At 34.4% G+C, this 21,701-nt stretch overlaps 1 protein-coding gene and 1 pseudogene across 1 annotated transcript; both read left to right on the forward strand.

Annotated features, from left to right (window-relative positions):
* Window positions 1-1,112: 1,112 nt before the first annotated feature.
* Window positions 1,113-14,061, forward strand: LOC107875164 (annotated as a pseudogene).
* A 2,157-nt stretch (window positions 14,062-16,218) lies between these two features.
* On the forward strand, window positions 16,219-16,912 carry LOC124899661 (AMSH-like ubiquitin thioesterase 3). Its single transcript, XM_047414629.1, has 3 exons — window positions 16,219-16,312; window positions 16,409-16,484; window positions 16,724-16,912. Exons 1-3 carry the CDS (start codon window positions 16,233-16,235, stop codon window positions 16,910-16,912), a joined length of 345 nt encoding a protein of 114 aa, XP_047270585.1. The 5' UTR covers window positions 16,219-16,232.
* The last annotated feature ends 4,789 nt before the right edge of the window (window positions 16,913-21,701 follow it).

Raw genomic sequence — 21,701 nt, forward strand, 5'->3', positions numbered from 1 at the left:
TTTTTCTCCCCTCCTTTCCCCTGTAACCCTGCATACAAGCTCTCCCCTCCTTTTTAGACTTTAGCGTTTTTCGAGGTTTGCTTGGTTAGTTTTCGTATGACGCCTGGTTATTTGGGTCCTAGCAATAAACATGTCATAATATTTGTGTGAATATAAAAGTTTTTAATTAAGAAATTATAAGAATGTGAATATTATTTTGACGATGTAATAAGAAAATAGTGTCAAACAAAATGAAACTAAGAAAACAATATAAAGTGAACAAACTATTGAAAGTTAGATTTAGAGTAACTTTCATGTGAATACTTATCTCAACAACACCATCTAATCATGAAGTATTTACACAAAGCAGCAGAATTAACAATTGAATACAAAGACTAGATGATAAAAATTTCAAGTACCCCTAAAACTATTCGTATTTTTCAAATTACTAAAAACTCCAAAATTTTATGGTCAAATGCAACACCAAAAAAATAGAGTAAAGCATCTAATAATCTCTAACTATGACCAAATTCACTATAACATACACCAACTTTACATGGGCCCTATTATCTTGAACTAAATTTTAGAGTATTTTATCATCCTTCTTATCTGATGGGGCATCTTTTGTCAATCTTTTTAGCTGACAAGACATCTTTAATGTGCGCTCCATTTTATGTAATAAAGGTTCCACGTCAGCTGAAAAGGGTGATAAAAATATATTAAAATTGAGTTTAGGAGTAATAGGACACCTGTAAAATTGAAATATGTCGTAGCAACTTCGATCATAATTCGAAATGATACTGGATGCTTGTCTCAAAACAAATATACTCCCTCCATTATGCTTGTCTCAAAACAAATATACTCCCTCCATTTAAAAAAGAATGACCTACTTTGACTTGGCACAAAATTAAAGAAAATAAAGAAGAATTTTGAATCTTGTGGCTTTAAATTAAAGTTATGTCAAATGTACTAAAATGTCCTTTAATGTTGTGGTCCTAAACATACTATGTGAAAAGTTGAAATTAAAGTATTACAAAAAAAAAAGGATCATTCTTTTTTAAACGGACTAAAAAGAAAAATAGTTCATTCTTTTTCGAAACGGAGGGAGTAGTATATATTGCAGATTTTTGTTTCCACTTGAGAGTATGATTCATGGCAGACAAGTGAGGCCATTGCTTTATTCTTTTTCTTTATAGACTTTATTGGAAATCAGTGATTTGTTCTCTCTCTATCTTCTAATTTCAGATTTTCATTATTCAAGCTAATAGTTTTCTGGAGAGTACACAAGAACATAGAGGAACAAAGCAACAATATCAGAATTTTCATCAAAGTGATAAGGTTAGTCTTTGTCAAACTTAATTTGTTTAATTCTGGTATTAAGATCTGTAGCAAAAATTGAGAAAGTAAACACGGAATACTATTTACTTATTTATATCTGTACATTTTTTGCTACTTAATTCTATTGATAAACTTTTTATCTACATTTTATACGTAGAATTTGAAAGGAAAGGAACTTGAAAGACAATTTGATCTGCTATGAAATAAATTTTATGCTTCTTTCTTTTTTACATCAGATACGGAGAGTTTTGCTAGTGAAACTTGAAAGACACTTACAGTCATGGAAAACAAGGAGAAATAGAGAAAGGAAAAGCAAACAATTTTGAGGTATGTAATTGTAATTATACAAGATAGCAGTAAGCTTCTTGTTTATTCAACAATGGAGGAGTACAGAGTTTGATAGTGTTTGTAGAAGAAACGAAGGAAGAGAACTGAGAGAGGAAGAAGATGAGAGAGAAGAGTAACTCCCTGTTTTCCTTATTCTTCAATGTGTATAGTCATATACATTTATAGGCTAGAGATTAGGCTAACTAACTAACTAACTAGCCGTTAGCGCTAGTGTAACTAACTGAAAACAGTTATAACAGAAAAAACAACTAGTCTATTATTGCTTCTTCTAGAATCTTCCACACTTAAGACCTCTTTCTTTTGTATTCAACACTCCCCCTCAAGCTAGGAAGGTGAAAAAATGTCACTCATTCCTAACTTGTGATTTAGATGCACTTGTTGAGCCTTGGTGAGGCCTTTGGTCAGCATATCTGCAGGTTGATCTTGTGTAGCAATATAGTTTGTAGTGATCATCCCTTGGCTTATCTTTTCTCTTATAAAGAAGCAATCAATGTCAATGTTCTTAGTTCTCTCATGGTAAACTGGATTGGCAGCTATTTGAATAGCTGATTTGCTGTCACTAAACACCTTGACTGGTAGCTTTACTTCCATTCCAATTTCCTTTAGCAAGCCTAGTATCCAAACCAGATCAGCTGTTACAACTGCTAAGCTTCTGAATTCAGCCTCAGTTGAACTTCTGAAAATAGTAGCTTGTTTCTTTGACTTCCAGCATATAACTGACCTCCCAATTTTTACAAATTAACTAGTCACTGATCTCCGGGTTTGAGGACATGATGCCCAATCTGCATCACAGTAGACACTCACCTGATCACTTGGTTCACTAGATAGTAACACACCCTGACCAGGTTGATTTTTAACATATCTCATAACACTGATTGCAGCATCCATGTAAGACTTCTTTGGTTCTTGTAGAAACTGACTTAGTGTCTGTACACTAAATGCAATATCAGGTCTAGTCATGATTAAGCATAGTAACTTGCCAATCAATCTTTGATATATACCTTGATCTGCAGGAGGATCATCAGTAGGTTGTAGCTGTTTGACATGATTATCAAATTGTTTTGAGGTCAGTTTGGCATTGTAGTCCATAGGAGTAACCACTGGTTTAGCTGCTGTCAATCCTAACTATGATAGTAACTCTAGAGTGTACTTCCTCTAGTGCATTAGTATCCCTTTGCTTGACCTTGCAAATTCTATACCAAGGAAGAACCTTAACTCACCTAGATCCTTCATATTGAAGCTTTGTTGTAGCATAACTTTTGCATCTTCTATCAATTTCAAACTATCATCGGTGATTAGCATATCATCAACATACATAAGTACCAAAGTGATTCCTTCTTGTGTCCTTCTTATATACAGAGATGGATCATATTGACTTTGAACAAACTTAGACCTTAGTAAGACTTCTGATAGCTTCGTGTTCCATTTTCTAGGTGTTTTCTTTAAGCCATATAGGGATTTGGTTAGTCTGCATACTGTCAAATCCCTGAGGCAACTCCATGTATACTTTATCAGTGAGGTCACCATTTAGAAATGCATTGTAGACATCCATATGATGAACAAAACAATTCTTCTTTGCAGCAGTAGCAAGAATAGTTCTTACAGTTTTCATCTTCATAACTGGTGAGAAGGTTTCTTTGTAGTCAATCCCTTCTCTTTGTCCATAACCCTTTGCTACAAGTTTGGATTTAAATCTTTCCACTTCACCTAAAGCATTATACTTCACCTTATATATCCACATGCAACCAATGGCTTTTTTACCTTTAGGCAAGGGAACAACCTCGCAAGTGTGGTTGGAATTTAAAGTGTGGTTGGAATTTAAGGCCTCTATTTTAGTCTTCATTGCATCTATCCATCTAGGATCTTTGTAGGCCTCAGAGTAGCTTGTAGGCTCAGTAACAGATGAGGTTTTCACCACAAAACTCTTATAGGACTGAGATAGTTTATCCTATGATACATGATTAGAAAGAGCATGAGGTAGCCTATTTGTATTCTTAGAGACAAAATCATTCATCCATGCTGGTGACTTCCTTTCTCTAGTTGATTTTCTTTGATCTTGAGCTGCAGATGGTTGAGTTGTAGGCTGTGTAGTATTAGGAACCCTTTGTAGTTGATGTTCTTGCTGAGTAACCTCTTGATGTTTGCTTGATCTTCTTTGATATACCTTGGTTATGGTCTGTCCAATAGTAGGCACATGAGGCTGTAGGTGTTCTTACTGGTTCACATTGTTCGAAATCTCTTGAGATGAGACACTTATAGGAGCCTGCAAGAGTGCCATAACATCACTTGCTGCTGAATATTAATCTTCTAATGGAAACACATGATAGAGAATCTGATCATCAGCTGCTTCAAGCTTGAAGGAAACACATCTTCCCTGAAAGACACATCCCTGCTAACAAAGAAAACATTAGTAGATATGTCATATAACACATATCCCTTCTTAGTACTGGAATATCCCATCAACACAGTTGCTCTTGATCTTGGCATAAGCTTGTTAAACTCATTTAGCACATTAGCATAACAGAGACAACCTATTACTCTTAGGTGCTCACAAGATGGTTTAGTACCAAATAATTTCTCATGTGGAGTATAATAATAAATACTTGAACTCAGTAACCTATTTATGAGATACACAGTAGCTAAAACACAATATCCCTAAAACTTAACAGGTATTGTTGCTTGAAACCTCAATGCTCTTGTGACTTCTAGGATGTGTCTGTGCTTTATTTCAACCACACCATTCTATTGAGGTGAATAATAACATGAGGTGTGATGTACAATACCCTTGGTTGTAAATAAACTACTGCATAATGAGTTCACAAACTCAGTTCCATTGTCAGTTCTAATTACTTTCACAGTTTTGCCAAACTGTGTCTTAACATACTCAAGAAATTGTTGTATCTGCACATACACATCTGACTTGAGTTTCAATAAGAAAGATCAAGTAAACCTCGAACAATCATCAACCACTATTAAGAAGAATTTATTACCATTCATAGTAGGAATTCTATAAGGTCCCCATAGATCCATATGTATTAGATCGACTGAGTATTACTTGTAGAAAAAGAAAGTCCGATTTTCTTGGCTCAAGTACAGATAGTACATTTATTTACTCTATCTTTTACTACATGAAATTTAGTAGGTAGCAACTTTAGAAGTATATTAGAGGAGGCATGTCCTAATCTTCTATGCCACAGATTAACCTCAGCTTGAGCTTTACTTTCATCAGCTTTAGTAGAGACCTTTGTTGCTGATGCAACCTTCCTTTATTGAGAATTCACTAAGATATACAGACCTCCATCAATCTTACCAATCCCTTTCATCTTTCCAGTACAAAGATCCTGGAAAACACAAAAATCAGGAAAGAAGTTCGCTGAACATTTCCATTTCTTGGTCAGTTGTGATACTGAAAGCAAGATGCATGTAAAGTGAGGAATATGATACACATTTGTTATACTATTTTCAATAGACACATAACTAGATCCCATATGTGTAACTTAAGTCAGATCACTATTAGGCAAATACACCCTTCTTGGCTTATCTAGTTTTGTTATGGACTCATTCACTAGTAGGTCTAACTTTCCAACCATGTGAATTGTGGCACCAGTTTCAATTATCCAATTTCTTGACTCATATAAAGCTAGAAATACACTAATACCTGCATTTGCAGCATTTGTTGTCTCAGTAGAAGTGCTAGCACCACTATTTTTGTTGATCATCTTCAAGATTTGATCATATTGTTCCTTAGTAAAGGCTGTTGTTCCCATCTGATCTAGTTGATCCAACTGCATTTCAAACTCTTCTTGATGGCATCCATCATTGAACCAGTTACTTTGGACAGACCTTGAATATGAACCTTTCCTTGTAGTCATTTTTGTAGTATCTTGAGAATCACTAGTCACCTTGTATGTTGCATTAGCTCCTTCGAACCTGAACCTCTTTTTGAACTTGTGATCTTGAGGATATCCAACTAACTTCCAACAATTTTCTTAGTATGACCTTTAAGCTTACATAAGTCACATTGCAAAATGTAGTTCTTCTTGAATTTTTGTGTCCCGTTTCTTGTAAACATGGCTAAGTCAAGACTTCTACCAATGCCTGCAGGACCAGATCCTAGCACACCTGCATTAGTATTTATAGATTTTGGCTTTCATCACTCACTATCATGGCATATGCCTGATTAACAGTAGGCAAAGGAGCCATAAGTTCATTTTTTGAGAAACTGAAACAACTTCATTTTTTGTAGATGTAGAACAAACTCCTTGGACTTTTCACAATCACAAACAGGAGCAGGCACAAGTGCCTCAAATTCTTCCCATAGATCCTTCAGTTTTGAGAAATGGAAGGACACAGAAGTTGTTCCTGAGATAGTGTTGCAATTTCCTTGTGCAGATTGAAAGTTCTAGCACCATCTACTTTGTTGAATCTTTCAAGAAATTCATTCCACACAACACTTGCAACTGATGCATACATGATTCCACCTAATAACTCTTTAGACACAGAGTTCATAATCCATGATAATACAATAGCATTTACTCTTTCCCAATGGTTTCCCAGATTAGAAGAAAACTTTTCTTTAGTGCAAGAACCATCAACAAGTCCTAATTTATTCCTTCCTAACAGAGCTACACGCATAGACCTAAACCAGATAGAGAAATTTTCCACACCTGTCAATTGGAAGGAGATGATTTGCGTTCCACTAACATCTGAGGGACTGAGAAAGAGAGGATGATTGTAATCCATTGGAATAACAGCTTTTGCACTTCTGGTTGATCCACCACCCATTTCGACATCATTTTTCATTACTTGAACCTTAAAATGTTGACTCAAGAAATCCTTCAAGAACTTGAAAAAATCTGAATCTGTGATTGAGCACTTTCTTCAATCTTCATAATCGACTAAGGTAGCTAGTTTTGATCTAGCCAAGTTGTCTCTGATACCATGTAATTATACAAGATAGTAGTAAGCTTCTTGTTTATTCAACAATAGAGGAAGTACAGAGTTTGATAGTGTTTGTAGAAGAAAGGAAGGAAGAGAACTGAGAGAGGAAGAAGATGAGAGAGAAGAGTAACTGCCTGTTTCCCTTATTCTTCAATGTGTATAGTCATATACATTTATAGGCTAGAGATTAGGCTAACTAACTAACTAACTAGCCGTTAGCGCTAGTGTAACTAACTGAAAACAGTTATAATAGAAAAACAACTAGTCTATTATTGCTTCTTCTAGAATCTTCCACACTTGAGACCTCTTTCTTTTGTATTCAACAGTAATGAACACTGAACTTTACTTAGGTATGTATGTGTTAATTAGTTATTTATATAAACTAATTTTGACTCACTAAAATCACTGAACTTTAGTTGTTGTATCAGTATAATCACAAAATGTAACTTTTGTCCCATTTAAGTCATTGAACTATGTGTTAATTATCTTGAAAATACAATTCACTGAAAGGTCAATTTTTTGTTTAGATAGTAAAAGGGAGATTAAATGTATACAAGTTTTGAAAGTAGAGAGTAAATAGTGTGTTACGCCTGTAGAGAATTTGAAAGGAAGGGTACTTGAAAGACACTTATAGTCATGGAAAATGAAGGAGAAAAAGAGAAACGGGAAGCAAACAACTTAGCGGTATGTCATACTATATTATATGATATGCTACATCAACGTTACCCTTCAAATTAATTCACTGGACTTCACGCAATGTATCAGTATGGTGAACAAAATTAATTTTTGTCTCATTAAAGTCTCAAAACTATGTGTTACTTACCTTGAAAGTACAATTCACCAGAAAGTCAAATTTTTAGGTGTTGGAAAATAATATGTCAATTATGTTAGTATCGAGAATCCTGGATAGTGCGGAATTAAACAAAGTAATCAATTAAAGACAATAACAAAGACGATAATATTGATAAGTGTCATATCTGAACCATCCTGAACTAGGATAGCTTCTATTTTCAACTGTCACATACCAAATTTTGCAACTTGGTCAAATTTCTAAACATAAATCTTTGTAATCATCATGGTGACTACTAAGACTAAACTGGGATTAACCTACTCTGATACCAATTTGTTAGGATCGAGATTCCCGATAGTGCAAAATTAAACAAAGTAATCAATTAAAGATAATAACAAAGACGATAATAACGATAAGTTGATAAGTTGAGAAAATAAAGGAGGCACAAATTGTACGTGGTTCGGTCAACTTGACCTACGTTCACAACCAAAAGGAGAAGCACAAAAAGAGAGTACAAAATTAGAGTAATTAAATGCTCTAATATCCCAAATAACCTCACAAATATCACTCCCAAGAAGAGATTCACTCAGAGTATTTCCCAACACAACTCTATCACAAATACTCTATACAAAGGAGGAAACAAACACAACTAAATCGTCTCAAATGTTGGTGTGTCTTCTCAATAAGTGCGTCTTCAAAGTAAAACAAATCTCCCCTATTTATAGGGGGAGGTTCTTGAGAGAAAATAAATAGCTCAAAATAATCTCACGATAAAAATTAATTAAAAAAATTCTTGAGAGATTTACAATGTATCATTTATCATGAGACTTTCAAGAGATTTTGAATAAAACATTAGCTAAAAATTATGGCCACATTACAAATTATTTTAAGTTCTTTTCAAAAGTCCAATTGCAAGAAAAATATATGCCTTGAGTGATAGAACATTTGAAGCACCAAAACTGTTGATAAACCCAACAATCCTACAAAATCAATGTATAAATTTTTCCTTCCTGATATGAAATTCAATACATGACTTCAATTTAATGGGTTTGCTTATTTACTTGATATTCTGATAAATATAGAAAATAAATAAAACAATGGTTTGGTCATTTGGCAGGTGTTATTTTCTGCTCTTCGTAAGGACGTTGTCAACGTTCTGGATTTCTTGGAGGGGTTAAAGAATGAAGGAGGTCAAAATGCTGTCAACATGGCCAATCAAATTGAAGAGCTGAAATTGGCGCTGGCATTTATTTGTACGTAAGTCCAGCTTTCTCATTGTGATTTGAATTTTTTTGAAGATGTAATGAGTGAGCCAAGACAAGAGGTTGAGAATCTTCTTTGACCAATTTTGGATGATGTTGACAACAACGTCGGGTGTAAAAACAACATGGATCATGTCCTTCCTAGCCTCATGGATAATATCGATGAATGCATCAGCTCGTGTTATCGTTCTAAATCAAGTGCCACAATGATTGACGAACAGTTGGACTTCCTCCTCTTGAATCTCCATCATATAACCAAGTATCTTACTGAACAGATATTTCCATTAGAGACTCAGTTTGAGATTCTTCAGAATGTGTGTGGAAACATGAAAGATTTCCATGGATTGATAGTGAATGGTTGCGTTGAGCACGAGATTGTTCAATGTCTCTCCTCAGTTTCAACTCATGACTGAGAGAGTTGGACTCTTCTTTTGGAATAGTCGAACTTATGGAGATTCTCAACTCTTCAAGCTAGCACATCTACTCATGAAGATTATTCCAATTGAACTGGAGGTGATGCACATATGTTTTACAAGTTTGAAAGCTTCACCATCAGCAGAAGTTGAACGCTTCATCAAGCAGATCCTAGAAACCTCTCCAGACATTATTAGAGAATATCTGATTCATCTACAAGAGCAAATGATAACTGTTACTACCCCTAGCAATTCAGGGGCTCGAAAAATTCATGTCATGATAGAGTTCTTATTAATTGTTCTTACTGATATGCCGAAGGACTTTATTCATCATGATAAATTATTTGATCCTATGGAACGTATTGGAACACTTATCCGGGAGGTATCAACGCTCGTTCACGACTTAGAAGAAAAATCAAGGAATGAAGAGAGTACTGATGAAACAAGTCGTGCTCTAGACTTGCTGAAAAATATTGAACTCCTCAAGGAAGATCTCAAATATGTTTATCTGAAAGCCCCGGACGCATTTCAATGGAGCTTCCCCATGAGTGATGGACCTCTCTTCTTGCATCTGCTACACAAACACCTAAATGATTTGCAAGATTCCAACGCTTATTCAATTGCTTTGATAAAGGAAGATATTGAGTTGGTGAAAGAAGCCCTCAAATTCATAAGATCGTGTATCGTGAATCTTGAGGAAGGATTGTATAAAGATCTCTGGGCACGTGTTTTAGATGTGGCATATGAGGCTAAAGATGTCATCGATTCAATTATCATAAGAGATAATGGTCTCTTACATTTTGTTTTCTCACTTCCCATCACAATAAAAAAGATCAGCCTTATCAAAGAAGATGTCTCCAAATTACTTGAGAAGATTCCCAAGAACAAGAGCCTCATTGTTGTAAACGCTCCCAATAATCCAGTTGAAAGAAAGTCATTGACAACTGGTAAAATAATTGTAGGTTTTAAGGAGGAGACAAACTGGTTAATTAGTAAGCTCACCAGAGGGCCGAAAGATGTTGATGTCATCTCAATCACTGGGATGCCGGGTTCTGGCAAAACTACTTTGGCATACAAAGTATACAATGATGAATCAGTTTGTAGTCATCTTGACATTCGTGCATGGTTCACAGTCGACCAAGAATATGATGAGAAGAAGTTGTTGGTGTACCTTTTTAATCAGGTTACTGGCTCGGATTTGAAGTCCAGTGAGGATATTGATGTTGCCGATAAGCTGAGGAAACAATTGTATGGAAAGAGGTATCTAATTGTGTTAGATGACGTGTGGGATACTACTACATGGGATGATCTAACAAGACCTTTCTCTGAAGCTGAGAAAGGAAGTAGAATTATTTTAATGACTCGACAAAAGGAAGTGGCTTTTCATGGAAAGTGCAACAATGATCCTCTTAACCTTTGATTGCTAAGTCCAGAAGAAAGTTGGGAGTTATTAGAGAAAAGGGCAATTGGAGAACAGATTTTCCCTGATGAACTATTGGAAGTTGGAAAAGAAAATGTCCATAATTGTAAGGGAGTTCCTTTGGTTGTTGATCTGATTGCTGGAGTCATTGCAGGGAAGGAAAATAAAAAGTCTGTTTGGCTTGAAGTTCAAAATAATTTGAATTCCTTTATTTTGAACAGTGAAGTTGACGTGATGAAGGTTATAGAATTAAGTTATGACCATTTACCTCTTCAACTGAAGCCGTGTTTTCTCTACCTTTCAAGTTATCTGAAGGATACAGCAGTGGACAGAGATGTGTTGAAAATGTATTGGCGTGCTGAAGGGCTTGTTGAACAGACAGAGATGAAGAGTTTGGAAGAAGTTATGGAAATTTATTTGGCTATGTCAATTTCCAGTAGCTTGGTAATTGCTTTCAATAAGATGGGTGATCTCCCGAGTTGCCAAATTCATGATCTTGTGCATGACTTTTGTTGTATTAAAGCAAAAGAGGAAACGTTGTTTGAGAAGATAAGTTCAAGTGATCCATCTTCTTCTTCTTCAGATTTGATGCCACAGATGGTAAACATTGATTATAATAAGGAGAAGTTTGAGCTTAGCAATGTTGTCTTGTTCAGTTCAAAAAGGAAAAGGCATTCTGGTAAACACCTTTATTCTTTGAAGATAACTGGACACAAGATGGTCGACAGTCTTTCTGATGCATGTCACCTAAGAGACTTGAGGCCTCTTAGAGTGTTGGTCATGCGTGACTCTTTTATGATGGTGAAAGATTCTTTGCTGAATGAAATATGCATGTTGAATCATTTGAGGTTCTTAGCAATTGAGACAGAAGTTAAATCTCTGCCTTCATCTTTCTCAAACCTCTGGAATCTAGAAACCCTGTTTGTTGATAAAAAAGGATCAACCTTGGTACTATTACCGAGAATTAGGGATCTTGTAAAGTTGCGAGTGCTGTCCATTGATGCTTGTTATTTCTTTGACTTGGATACAGATGAATCAATACTGATAGCAGAGGACTCAAAGTTAGAGAAATTGAGAGTATTTGAGACCCTCGTGCTTTCGTATTCGGAAGAAATAGAGGATATTTTCAAAAGGTTCCCCAATCTTCAAAGGCTTAGATTTAATCTCAAGGAATCATGGGATTACTCAACAGAGCGATATTGGTTCCCGAAATTTGATTTCCTAACTGAACTAGAACACCTCACAGTAGATTTTAAAAGTTCAAACTCCAATGACAGTGAGGCCTCAGTAGCGACAAATCGGTCGTGGGATTTTCACTTCCCTTCCAATTTGAAAACATTGTTGTTGTATGACTTTCCTCTGGCATCCGATTCACTATCAACAATAGCGAGACTGCCCAATCTTGAAGAGTTGTTCCTTAGGAGAACAATCATCCAGGGGGAGGAATGGAACATGAGGGAGGAAGACACCTTTGAGAATCTCAAATATTTGAACTTGACTGAAGTGACTCTTGCTAAGTGGGAGGTTGGAGAGGAATCCTTTCCTGTGATTGAGAAATTAGTACTGCGGAAATGTCATATGCTTGAGGAGATTCCACCTAGTTTCGGCGAAATTTGTTCGTTGAAAATCATCAAACTTGTAAAGAGCCCTCAACTTGAAGATTTTGCTAAGAAGATTAAACAATATGTTGAAGATATGGGAGGGGACGAGCTTCAGGTCCTGGGCCCGAATAATATCCCGTTATTCAAGTAGCTCTTAAGCACCACCAGAACAGGTTCTTCTTTATTCTTTTGCACTGTGTTTGATGAAAGCTTAACGTAATTAGTTCTTTCTTCATTTTCTTGTATTCTTAAAGATAAAGTTATATGCATTTTATACATTATATCCTGAAAACACTGAAAGGAAGGGAAGGATAAGTTACTTCGGAACAATCATGGAAAGAGGAAAAGAGAATGAAGGAGACCGAGAGAAGGAGGAAACAAACAACTCATCAGTCATTTCCTAATCTGTCAGACAACTGAATCGAAAATGCCAGCCAACACAGCAAGAGGAAATTCAATAGTAATCATGAAAACGGAGGTGGAACCGATCAAGATACAGGAAACCAATCAAGTAGAGGAAAAAGGAAGTGCAATGAATAGAGTAAAAATGGAGGTAATCACATACTATGCTATTGCTTAGTAACTTTCATCAATGAATTATCATCTTAATCTTTTGTTTCTATCTCCTATTTCCTTTGCTAAATTTATCTTCATTATCATAATGTGGACGAGTCTTGATGTTGAACATATAGATAGCGAGAGAAATGTTATATTTGACAATGTGGATTTACTTTGTAACTTAACAATGGAAAAACCTATTTTGGTTGCAGTCAGCTCTAGAAATAATTAGCTGCTGCTCTTTCTCTGATAGCTGTGATACAACAGACAAGAATCTCATTAAAAATCTAATGCATGAAGGTTCAGACAGGGATGAAGAACCCGTTGCTCAGAATTATTCAAATGTTGCTAGATCAGCGAGGATATATCAGCTACCAGTTTTGGTTTAGTGGGATTGCTGATTCTCTGATATGATGGGCAAGAAGAAAATCAAACAAAAGCTTGGCAACCTCTGTACCATAAGAAGTGAAACCTCTTCAGGTAACAAAGTTACCGGGGAAGTCCAATGCAATAAGAAGTGGGATATTCGTAGTGCAAAGAGTTTGAATTGTGATGCAGGGTGGTGAAATTTACGTCACTAAGAATCAGCCATCGATAAGCATTTGGAGTTGAGAGACTGCTGTTTCTAATGATCAAGATGTTGATGCTGCATTTGGCCTCATGTACAACTGTACGTCTTGTTGCTAAGGATATGTCATCTCAAACTTTTAGACAAAATTGGTGCATATTTCCCTCCTGTTTCTAAGATAAAGAAGTTTATCAATAGATTGCACTATAGGTAAATGGCTGTCACCTCCACCATTGATAGATTGCAAGTTGAATATCTTCGACAGGACCAACATGGCGATCGGCCTCCTTCACTAATGTGCACGCTTCTTCTGTTCCTTTGTCAAGAATACTCAAGGTCCGCATTGTTGATTCTCAGAATTAGAAGTATTGAATCTTTCCGGGGTAATGGCGGTTCTAGATTAAATCGTCCTAGATAATTCTTTTCTGTTTTTTAAGTCCATTAAATATACGATTGATGAGCTTAACGAAGAGAAGTCTGTAATCTAGATGCTACTCAATTAGAAATGAAGCAACTTTTACCCAGATACACATCATGGAAACTATCACCTTAGAGGAATCACATCACAAAGTCCAATGCAGGAAGGTTCGGATGGAGAAGAAGAATCTATTGCTCGGAGTTATTCAAGTGGTTAGAGTAGCGCATATATATATCACCCTGCCATTTGCTTAAATCCTCCAAGAGGAATCCGGTATCCATTTTATGTCTAATAATACGCGGAGGATAGTGATACAGATACAGATACATTGGTTCATATACCAATAAAAGCAATTACGTGCATGAATGAACTTTTGAAAGGATAATTTTCGTTTGGAATTTTGAACATTAATAGACCTTTTTAGCAGAATAATGATACAGATACATTGGTTCATGCTTTTGCTTTTGTTACAATAGTTCAGAAGCATAGCAGTAATTTTATTTTAATCTTTGCATTCACACAGATGGATTCAGGATTTGAAGTATAGGAGTTCCTTCCTCAAGTTAATAGGACAGTAATTGCGTACATAATCATATGTTTATAGTTATTTAGTCGACATCTTAATACATATAAAACTATCTGGAGAAATACTACTAGATTCACGTGAAGCCATAGATTACGCTGTAGATTTGCCTTTGGCTGTCCAAACCTCTTGTGTCTGAAGTCCCATCTTATGTGGTGAAGGCAATCGTTCAACCTCGATTGGGGTACTGATTCAAAACGAAGCTTTAATACCACTGTGTCAGAAACAAGCAAAATCCCACTTTGAACGAAAATAAATGTTAGTTTATCCGACTCTTAGTAGAACACTAAAATAAGTAATAACTTCTAAAAGTCGAACAAATGGAATTCCAGTACTCAAATGAATGAGGATTCACATAAATCATCAAAGAGAGTTACAACCAAAGTTCAACCATACATGACCAGAAGTACATTACAACACCATTTCACCAGAAGAACAAGTCACAACAGAAAATTAAACAGATACATAATAATACAAAATAGGATACACAGTTGGACATGCCCCCTCCCACCCAAAAATACAATAGTAGTCTTTACTGATACAGCACAACATGTAGAGTTTAAACTCATTATTCATGACTAATTGCTTCGAAGTCGCTCAACAAAGGGTAAAATCGATGGCTCACGAGCTTCAGCCCCACCATAACTAGCACAGAACTAATACCTGAAGGCATTTCTAAGAAGAAGCCAGAGAGCAGTTTTCGTGCTATATGGAGTGGATGATGCATCTTCAGCAATTATCCAAACAAAATCAGGAGTGTTGAACCTCCTTCGTGACACTGTCCTGTATATGTAAAGTTTCTCAACGGGGAAAATTTTTGGTCTCGTATCCGGATGACCTCTCTCGTCTATAACTTCAACATTAAGCCCTGGCAACTTCAGAGCTAGTAGCTTACATGCTTCAAAACTTACTGAACAATTGGACATCCAAAGGGGATCACTTGTGGTCCTAAGCACCTTGTGACGATTAGAGGTAGTCTCGGGTCGTTACATTCACCTCCACCTTGATGGATGCTATTGTCTTTAAAATGATAACAATACAAACAATAGATTGCATCTTTACTAACACTATACTCTAACTAGTCATGATATACATCATCAAATCATTCACGATTGAAATGCCGCATTGATCCAGAAATATTTGTTTGAGAATACTCATGAAGCTTCAAACGAGGTTGACAAGGACCTTTTAAGAGATATGTTCTTCTAATAAGATCATGATGTTTTGAAGGATACTTCAATGTTGGAATTCTTTCTCCAGGATTAAACTTTAAAGAATTCAAATCAAATTCTTGAGAAGGAGGTAATGGTATTTCAAAATGATTGGCATTTTCTTTTTTTGTGAGATTGATTATGATTATGAGAGACTAAATTGGATTCCAGAATTATGGAGATTAAAATTGATTTTGGTATTATGGTAAAATTATTCTTCATCGAATGCTGAGACTGTTGTAAAGTAAGAACTCAATTAGAACTTACAAGAATCAAACAATAACATATTTTCTTGTTTAACTCTCAAAATTCAAAATAGCTTGTACAATTGAACAAGTAGCTAAGTAGGCACATTATCAATGGAGAAGATGATGGAACTTTGAAACAACAAGCACTAGACATACAAAGTAGACATATCATTTTATTTTAGTTGTTTGCATTTTTAATTTGGTTCAAATTGATGCACAAGTCACAACATAACTAGTAGTAATTAAAAATTAAAATTTGAAACAATGTGTAAGACCCCGTAAAAATCGCATGTCAAATTCAGCTTGTAAAGCTCCATGAGAGATTCCAACACTTAGAAAAAATTTTTGCTAAGTGTTCAAGTTCAACACTTACTCTCATTTTAGACCTCCTGACTTCGGGGATTTATTTGATGACCTTCCCGACCTCCGTTTTTAGATTTTTAAGTTGCTTTGTGATAGGGAAAGTCCCTAGTATATGAATCCTGATATCTGCTGCATTCCAGAACTTCATATTGACAAATGGTTTTGTTTGGAATGAGTTTTGTGATTGTCTTATGGTTTACTTACAGGCTAATATTCATCGTGGGGAGAAGAATATCATAGACTTGTATATAATACTTCTGAGATATTCAAGGTGAATCAAGAATAGTTCTTTTTTCTTTTTGTGGCCAATTTATCCTTAATTGGACATTTTGTGTTTGCTAATAACATAATGGTGTTATTTGTACAGCTTGGTTACTGAAACAATACCCTCTCATCGAGATTACCAGGCTTTGCATCCTAAAGAAAGAGCATTATCCAAAACGGTCGGTGCTTCTTCAGTTCATTTTCCCAAATGGTCCCTTACGAATGGGGCTATGTTGAACACTTTTTCTTTATTTACTAATCAACATTCTTGATTGCAAATTAATTCTCCATGTGATTTGTATTCGATTTGTTATTTTTAAGTAATGTGTCCAGATACGATTTGTGATGGTGTGCTTTTAGTTGATTTTTTGACTTGAAGTTGCCAATTTTTCAACTTTTGATTGTTTGATTGCCTCAGCATCTGTTAGCTGTGTTAGATGAACTAGAGGGTTTAAAGCCTGAGTTCCAGCGTCAGTTTCAAGGAATTGGTGAAGTTCAAGTAACAGCTCAGCATTACCAACTCAATAATAAGGAGAACCATCGATATAGACCAGTTGGAAATTCGCCTTCCACCAGCAATAAAGCATCTTCAGATTATGATAATTAATGGGTACGTAACATGCTGTTTTTTGTTTTGTTTTCTTTGAATTGTTGGGGTTTTGGTTGATCTGTTGCATTTTATGTTATGATTTTGATGATGTGTTTTTTCTATTACTGTATGCTATTTCCATTTTTCCTGCTTTAGAAACTAGAATGGTAAATAACTTAAATTATATTAGTTGTCGAGAAAGTACTTAAAATTTATACATGTGCACTTTGCTGTCTGATTTCATTTACTAGCGTTTAGGGGAAACTTTCTTTTACTTGATGTCACAGTTTCATATCCTTTTTCCATCTCAGAAAAATAAAGGGTATCATTTCTTTGCCTCTGATTTCATATCCAGCTTATATTTTGTCGCTGTAACTTTCAAGGCCTTCTCCTTAGCCTTGTTTCTCTTTCTTATACTTTTCCCCTCTTCTTATGGAACACAAATTTGTATATGGTAAAATTTCAGGCCGTAACAAATTCACCTTCTTCATCTACGTGGAAGCAGAGTAAGCATAGTAGGGAATGAAGTAACATAAGAAAGAAAAGATTACTCAACGAGTTCCTGTACTGTTTCAGCAGCAGTTGTAATTGTTTTTCCTCATTCTTCTTGTTCAGTACACTTTCACTCATGTATCTATTCGTTGGAAACTCTTTGACTTCCCAAAGACTCACTTTTCTATAGGCTTTTAGAATATTCTAGGTTATATAATAATAATCTAACTTAACTACTTTTGAGACAACCAAGATCTCTTTTGTTTAACACAAAGACAACACATTAATATCAACACTTCCCCTTAATGAATTGGTCTTGAACTCCCTAAAGCTCATATTCTGAAATTTTCTCCAACTTCCTTCAAAATTGGGCTTTTGGTCATTGCTATTACTGATTTGATGTCACAGAACATCCTTGTTGTCTTGCTTTTCTCCAACTTCCTTCAAAATTCTTCTAATCCAAATAGCTTGAAAATTTGCCATGGCTTGCTAATATATATTCAGCATCTGCGGGTAATTGTGTATCTATTTCTTGCTTCTTTGATTGCCAAGAAAATGCTCCCGAACCAAGTGAAAAACATAACTGTTGTGCCTTTTCATGTCAACTCAGAGTTTGGCCAATTACTATAACAAGCCAACTAACTTTAATTTTTGTCCCCTCTGACCTCTTCACCTAATACCATAAGCCATGTTCTTTTTTGAAGTTGTTCCAAGGTGAAAATAGATGGGATCTTGCATAATTCTTGACAATAAACTTGTAACAAACATAACATTCGGCTTAAAGGTCGTAAGATAGATCAAACTTGCAATAGTGCTTTTATAAAACATGTTGTCCACTTCTCTTCCTCCATCTTCATCAACTTTGCAATTGAGGCAAGTGGTGTTGTCATTGTCAAGCAAACTTGCTTAAGTTTGTTCCAATATAGTATTGCTGCAAACAAGTGCACCAACAACTTGTTGATAGATCTCAAGACCAAGAAAATGATGCAATAATCCCAAATCACTCATCCCATATCTCTTCATCATGTCTTTTTAACTAATTAACAATATTCTCACTATACTAGTCTTTCTTTTTTTTTTTTTCTTTCAAATTTTTTCCGTGCTCGTGATACTAAGCAAATCAAATTTATATAATACTCGTTCTGTTTTATATACTTATCTCACTTTTTTAGTCTATTTCAAAAGAAATATTCTTTTATTTTTATTTATTTTTTAATTTTAATTTTTCATATGACACGCTTAAAATCACAAAGATTAAAAGAATATTTTGATATATTCTACATATTTTGAATTTAAGACCAAAAAAATTCTAAAGTTTTCTTTACTTTCTTAGATTTTGTATCAAAACAAAAATCAGACAAAAGATATTAAATATAGAGAATATTCTTTTCATCAACTAAGTGTGAACAATCACTCAACTTATAATAATTGACCGTCAAAGTTACTCAGCTTTGCTTAATTAACTTTCATTATTATTTTAGCTCGAACTATAATTTTTTTGAGTCATTTAATGATGTGGCAACTCTAATTTTGAGAGAAAAACGTAAAAAATAAAAACTAATGTCAATATTTAAATTTATTTAGGACGGGGAACCCATTTTAAATCCGATCCAATTCTTAATCCAACCCGCTTAAAATAATTTTGTTATACAAAAGATGCATTTAATAATAAAAAAATATATGATGCATGGTTCTTCATATTTGATATTTTTGAAATTGAAAATAGAGTTGGAGTTGTGTTTGACATAGTATTTGGGAAATAGGTTATTTTTGAAGTTAAATGAAAATGAAAAAAGTGAAAGTAGATTTAAAAAAATTACATTTTTATAAAAATGGGGTTGTTTTTTGAAAATAAATTTAGATTTAAAAAATAAATAAAAAAATGTAAAAAGATAATTTTAAAATAGTAAAAACACCTCTTGAAGTGTTTTTCAAATATTCAAATATAATTAAAATATATTTCAAAATATTTATGACCAAATAAATATTTTAAAATAAAATAAATATTATATTTTAAGATATTGTGAATAATATTCATGACCTAATGTATATTTAGTATTAGATAGATAGGAAAATAAATAATTGAAAGAAAAAAGATAAACAATAAAATAAAATAAAAAGATAGCTTCAAGAAAAGAAGAGAAAAAAATAATTTGTTAAAACAAAAGTTTAAATGCTGAGCAGAAAAAAAAACATTGTCTGGCGAGTGGGGGCAAAAAGCTCACTTGTCAAAATAACAAATGCCTCGTACAATTATGACATGGCGTATGTGATGCACATTAAGATTTTAAAGTTGGAGCTAGGTTATAGATGTAATCTGAAGTTAAGTTAAAAGGCATGTTTATGTATTATACCTTTGTAAAATAAGCGTGATCAATTTATGTTCTACATAGCATTCAATGTGTATTATTCCATTAGGAGGCATTTGTCTACTTATTAAATTTTATAATAGTTTAAGTATCTATTTATACACACTCGAAATTGAATAGCATAGATGCAAGTTAAAGCCAAATTGAATGTGATTAAGCATGACATGGAGCGGTTACTACTTACAGATTGTATGATCTTTTGATAGGAAGGTGTTGTGAACGCGAATTAGGTTTAATTGATAGGAGTGCATTCATAATATTAGGGAAGAGTGTTGTGTTTTTATCTATGCCTTTGGTTTCTTGTTCCCAGTTTTCTGATGATGTTTGTGATCTCGAATAGATAATTTATAGTATTACTCAATCGGTGTCTTGTTTCTTTTATTATCTAGCTGTGTGTTATGTCATTTTGTTGTTTATTTAAATATTTTTTGTTTGTCATACTGTTATCTATTTTGAGCTGGGAGTCTATTGGAAGCAACTTCTCTACTTCATCTGAGGTAGTGATATGAATTACTTACGCTTTATCCTCCTAAACTTCATTTTGTGAGAATACACTGAATATGTTACTGTACGCATCATATTTTCTATATTTATTTTTTGATATGTTCTTGTGTTTAATTTCAGAGAATATTTTCAACAAATAAAAATGTTAGTCAACTCAAATCTCTAATAGTGTCTATTTTATTATTTTTACTAATTAATCAACACTCTCTAGGAGTATTATTTATTTAGTACTCCCACCGTTTAGTTTACTTTTCACTTCACAAGACTCAGTTTGACTAATTTTTAAGGCTATTTCCAAGACTTGAACCCCTAATCTCCAGTGATAGAGATAGTTTTTATTGAGGAGTTTAGAAGTAAACATATACATCAGTCGAAGGGAATTAAACATCTGCTATATATATATAAAAGTATTTTTGACTATATAAAAATAGTATAAAATAGTATAACTTACTGTCGAAAGGGATCGGATCACACTAATCTTACCATCAATGTTGCATGTTGACAGTTCAAACATATTATTGGCCCACCCTCTTTTTGTTTATCTTCTCATTCACACAAATTTTATCAAAGCTAATACTTTGCTGCAAAGGGGAACATTATAGTCTTACAATCAATGCTGCATTTGATCACTACTCCAAACATATTTTTTTTGCCTAACAATTCTCTCTTTATCTTCTCCTCCACACAAATTTTATCAAGTTAATATAGTAATACACAAAAACAAAGAGCAGACATTTCCAATTTTTCATCAACTAAAAAGGTTAGTCACTAATAATAACTTGAAATATATCCATTTTATGTTGAATAATATGTGGAGGAACTCTCGATATACAAATAAAAGCAATTACGTGCATGAATGAACTTTTGAAAGGATAACTTTCGTTTGAAATTTTTAACAACAATCTTGTACAACAAAGTACTATTTCTATCGCTGCTTTCGTTATTTTTACTTAATGGACTTTTTTAGCAGAAAAGTGATACAGATACATTGGTTCATGGGGGTTGAACGTGGGGTTTTGTTCTTATTTTACCGGAGGTGTATGAATTAGCTCCTCCAAATCGTATCTCTCCTGAGATGAAAGAAAAGATTGGCAATTTGTCTTTTAGAACTATCGCCCCAATAAAAAAAAAATTGTTGTGGTAGGCCCTATATCTGGTAAAAAGAATATAGTGTAATAACCTTCCCTATTTTTTCCCCGGACCTTGCTACTAAGAAGGATGTGCATTTCACAAAATATCCTCTATACGCAGGTAGGAACAAGGTAAGGGGACAGATTTATCCCGATGGCAACATGAGTAAGAATACAATTTCTAATGCTACAGCAGCAGGTATAGTAAGCAAAATCATAACGCATGCATTGAATGGGCGTCAAGTGGTTGATATTATCCCTTCCGAACCAGAACTTCTTGTTTCCAAGGGAGAATAATCAATCTAATAAGTC

This window comes from Capsicum annuum, chromosome 6, assembly GCF_002878395.1.
Source record: "Capsicum annuum cultivar UCD-10X-F1 chromosome 6, UCD10Xv1.1, whole genome shotgun sequence".
Lineage (NCBI taxonomy): Eukaryota > Viridiplantae > Streptophyta > Magnoliopsida > Solanales > Solanaceae > Capsicum > Capsicum annuum.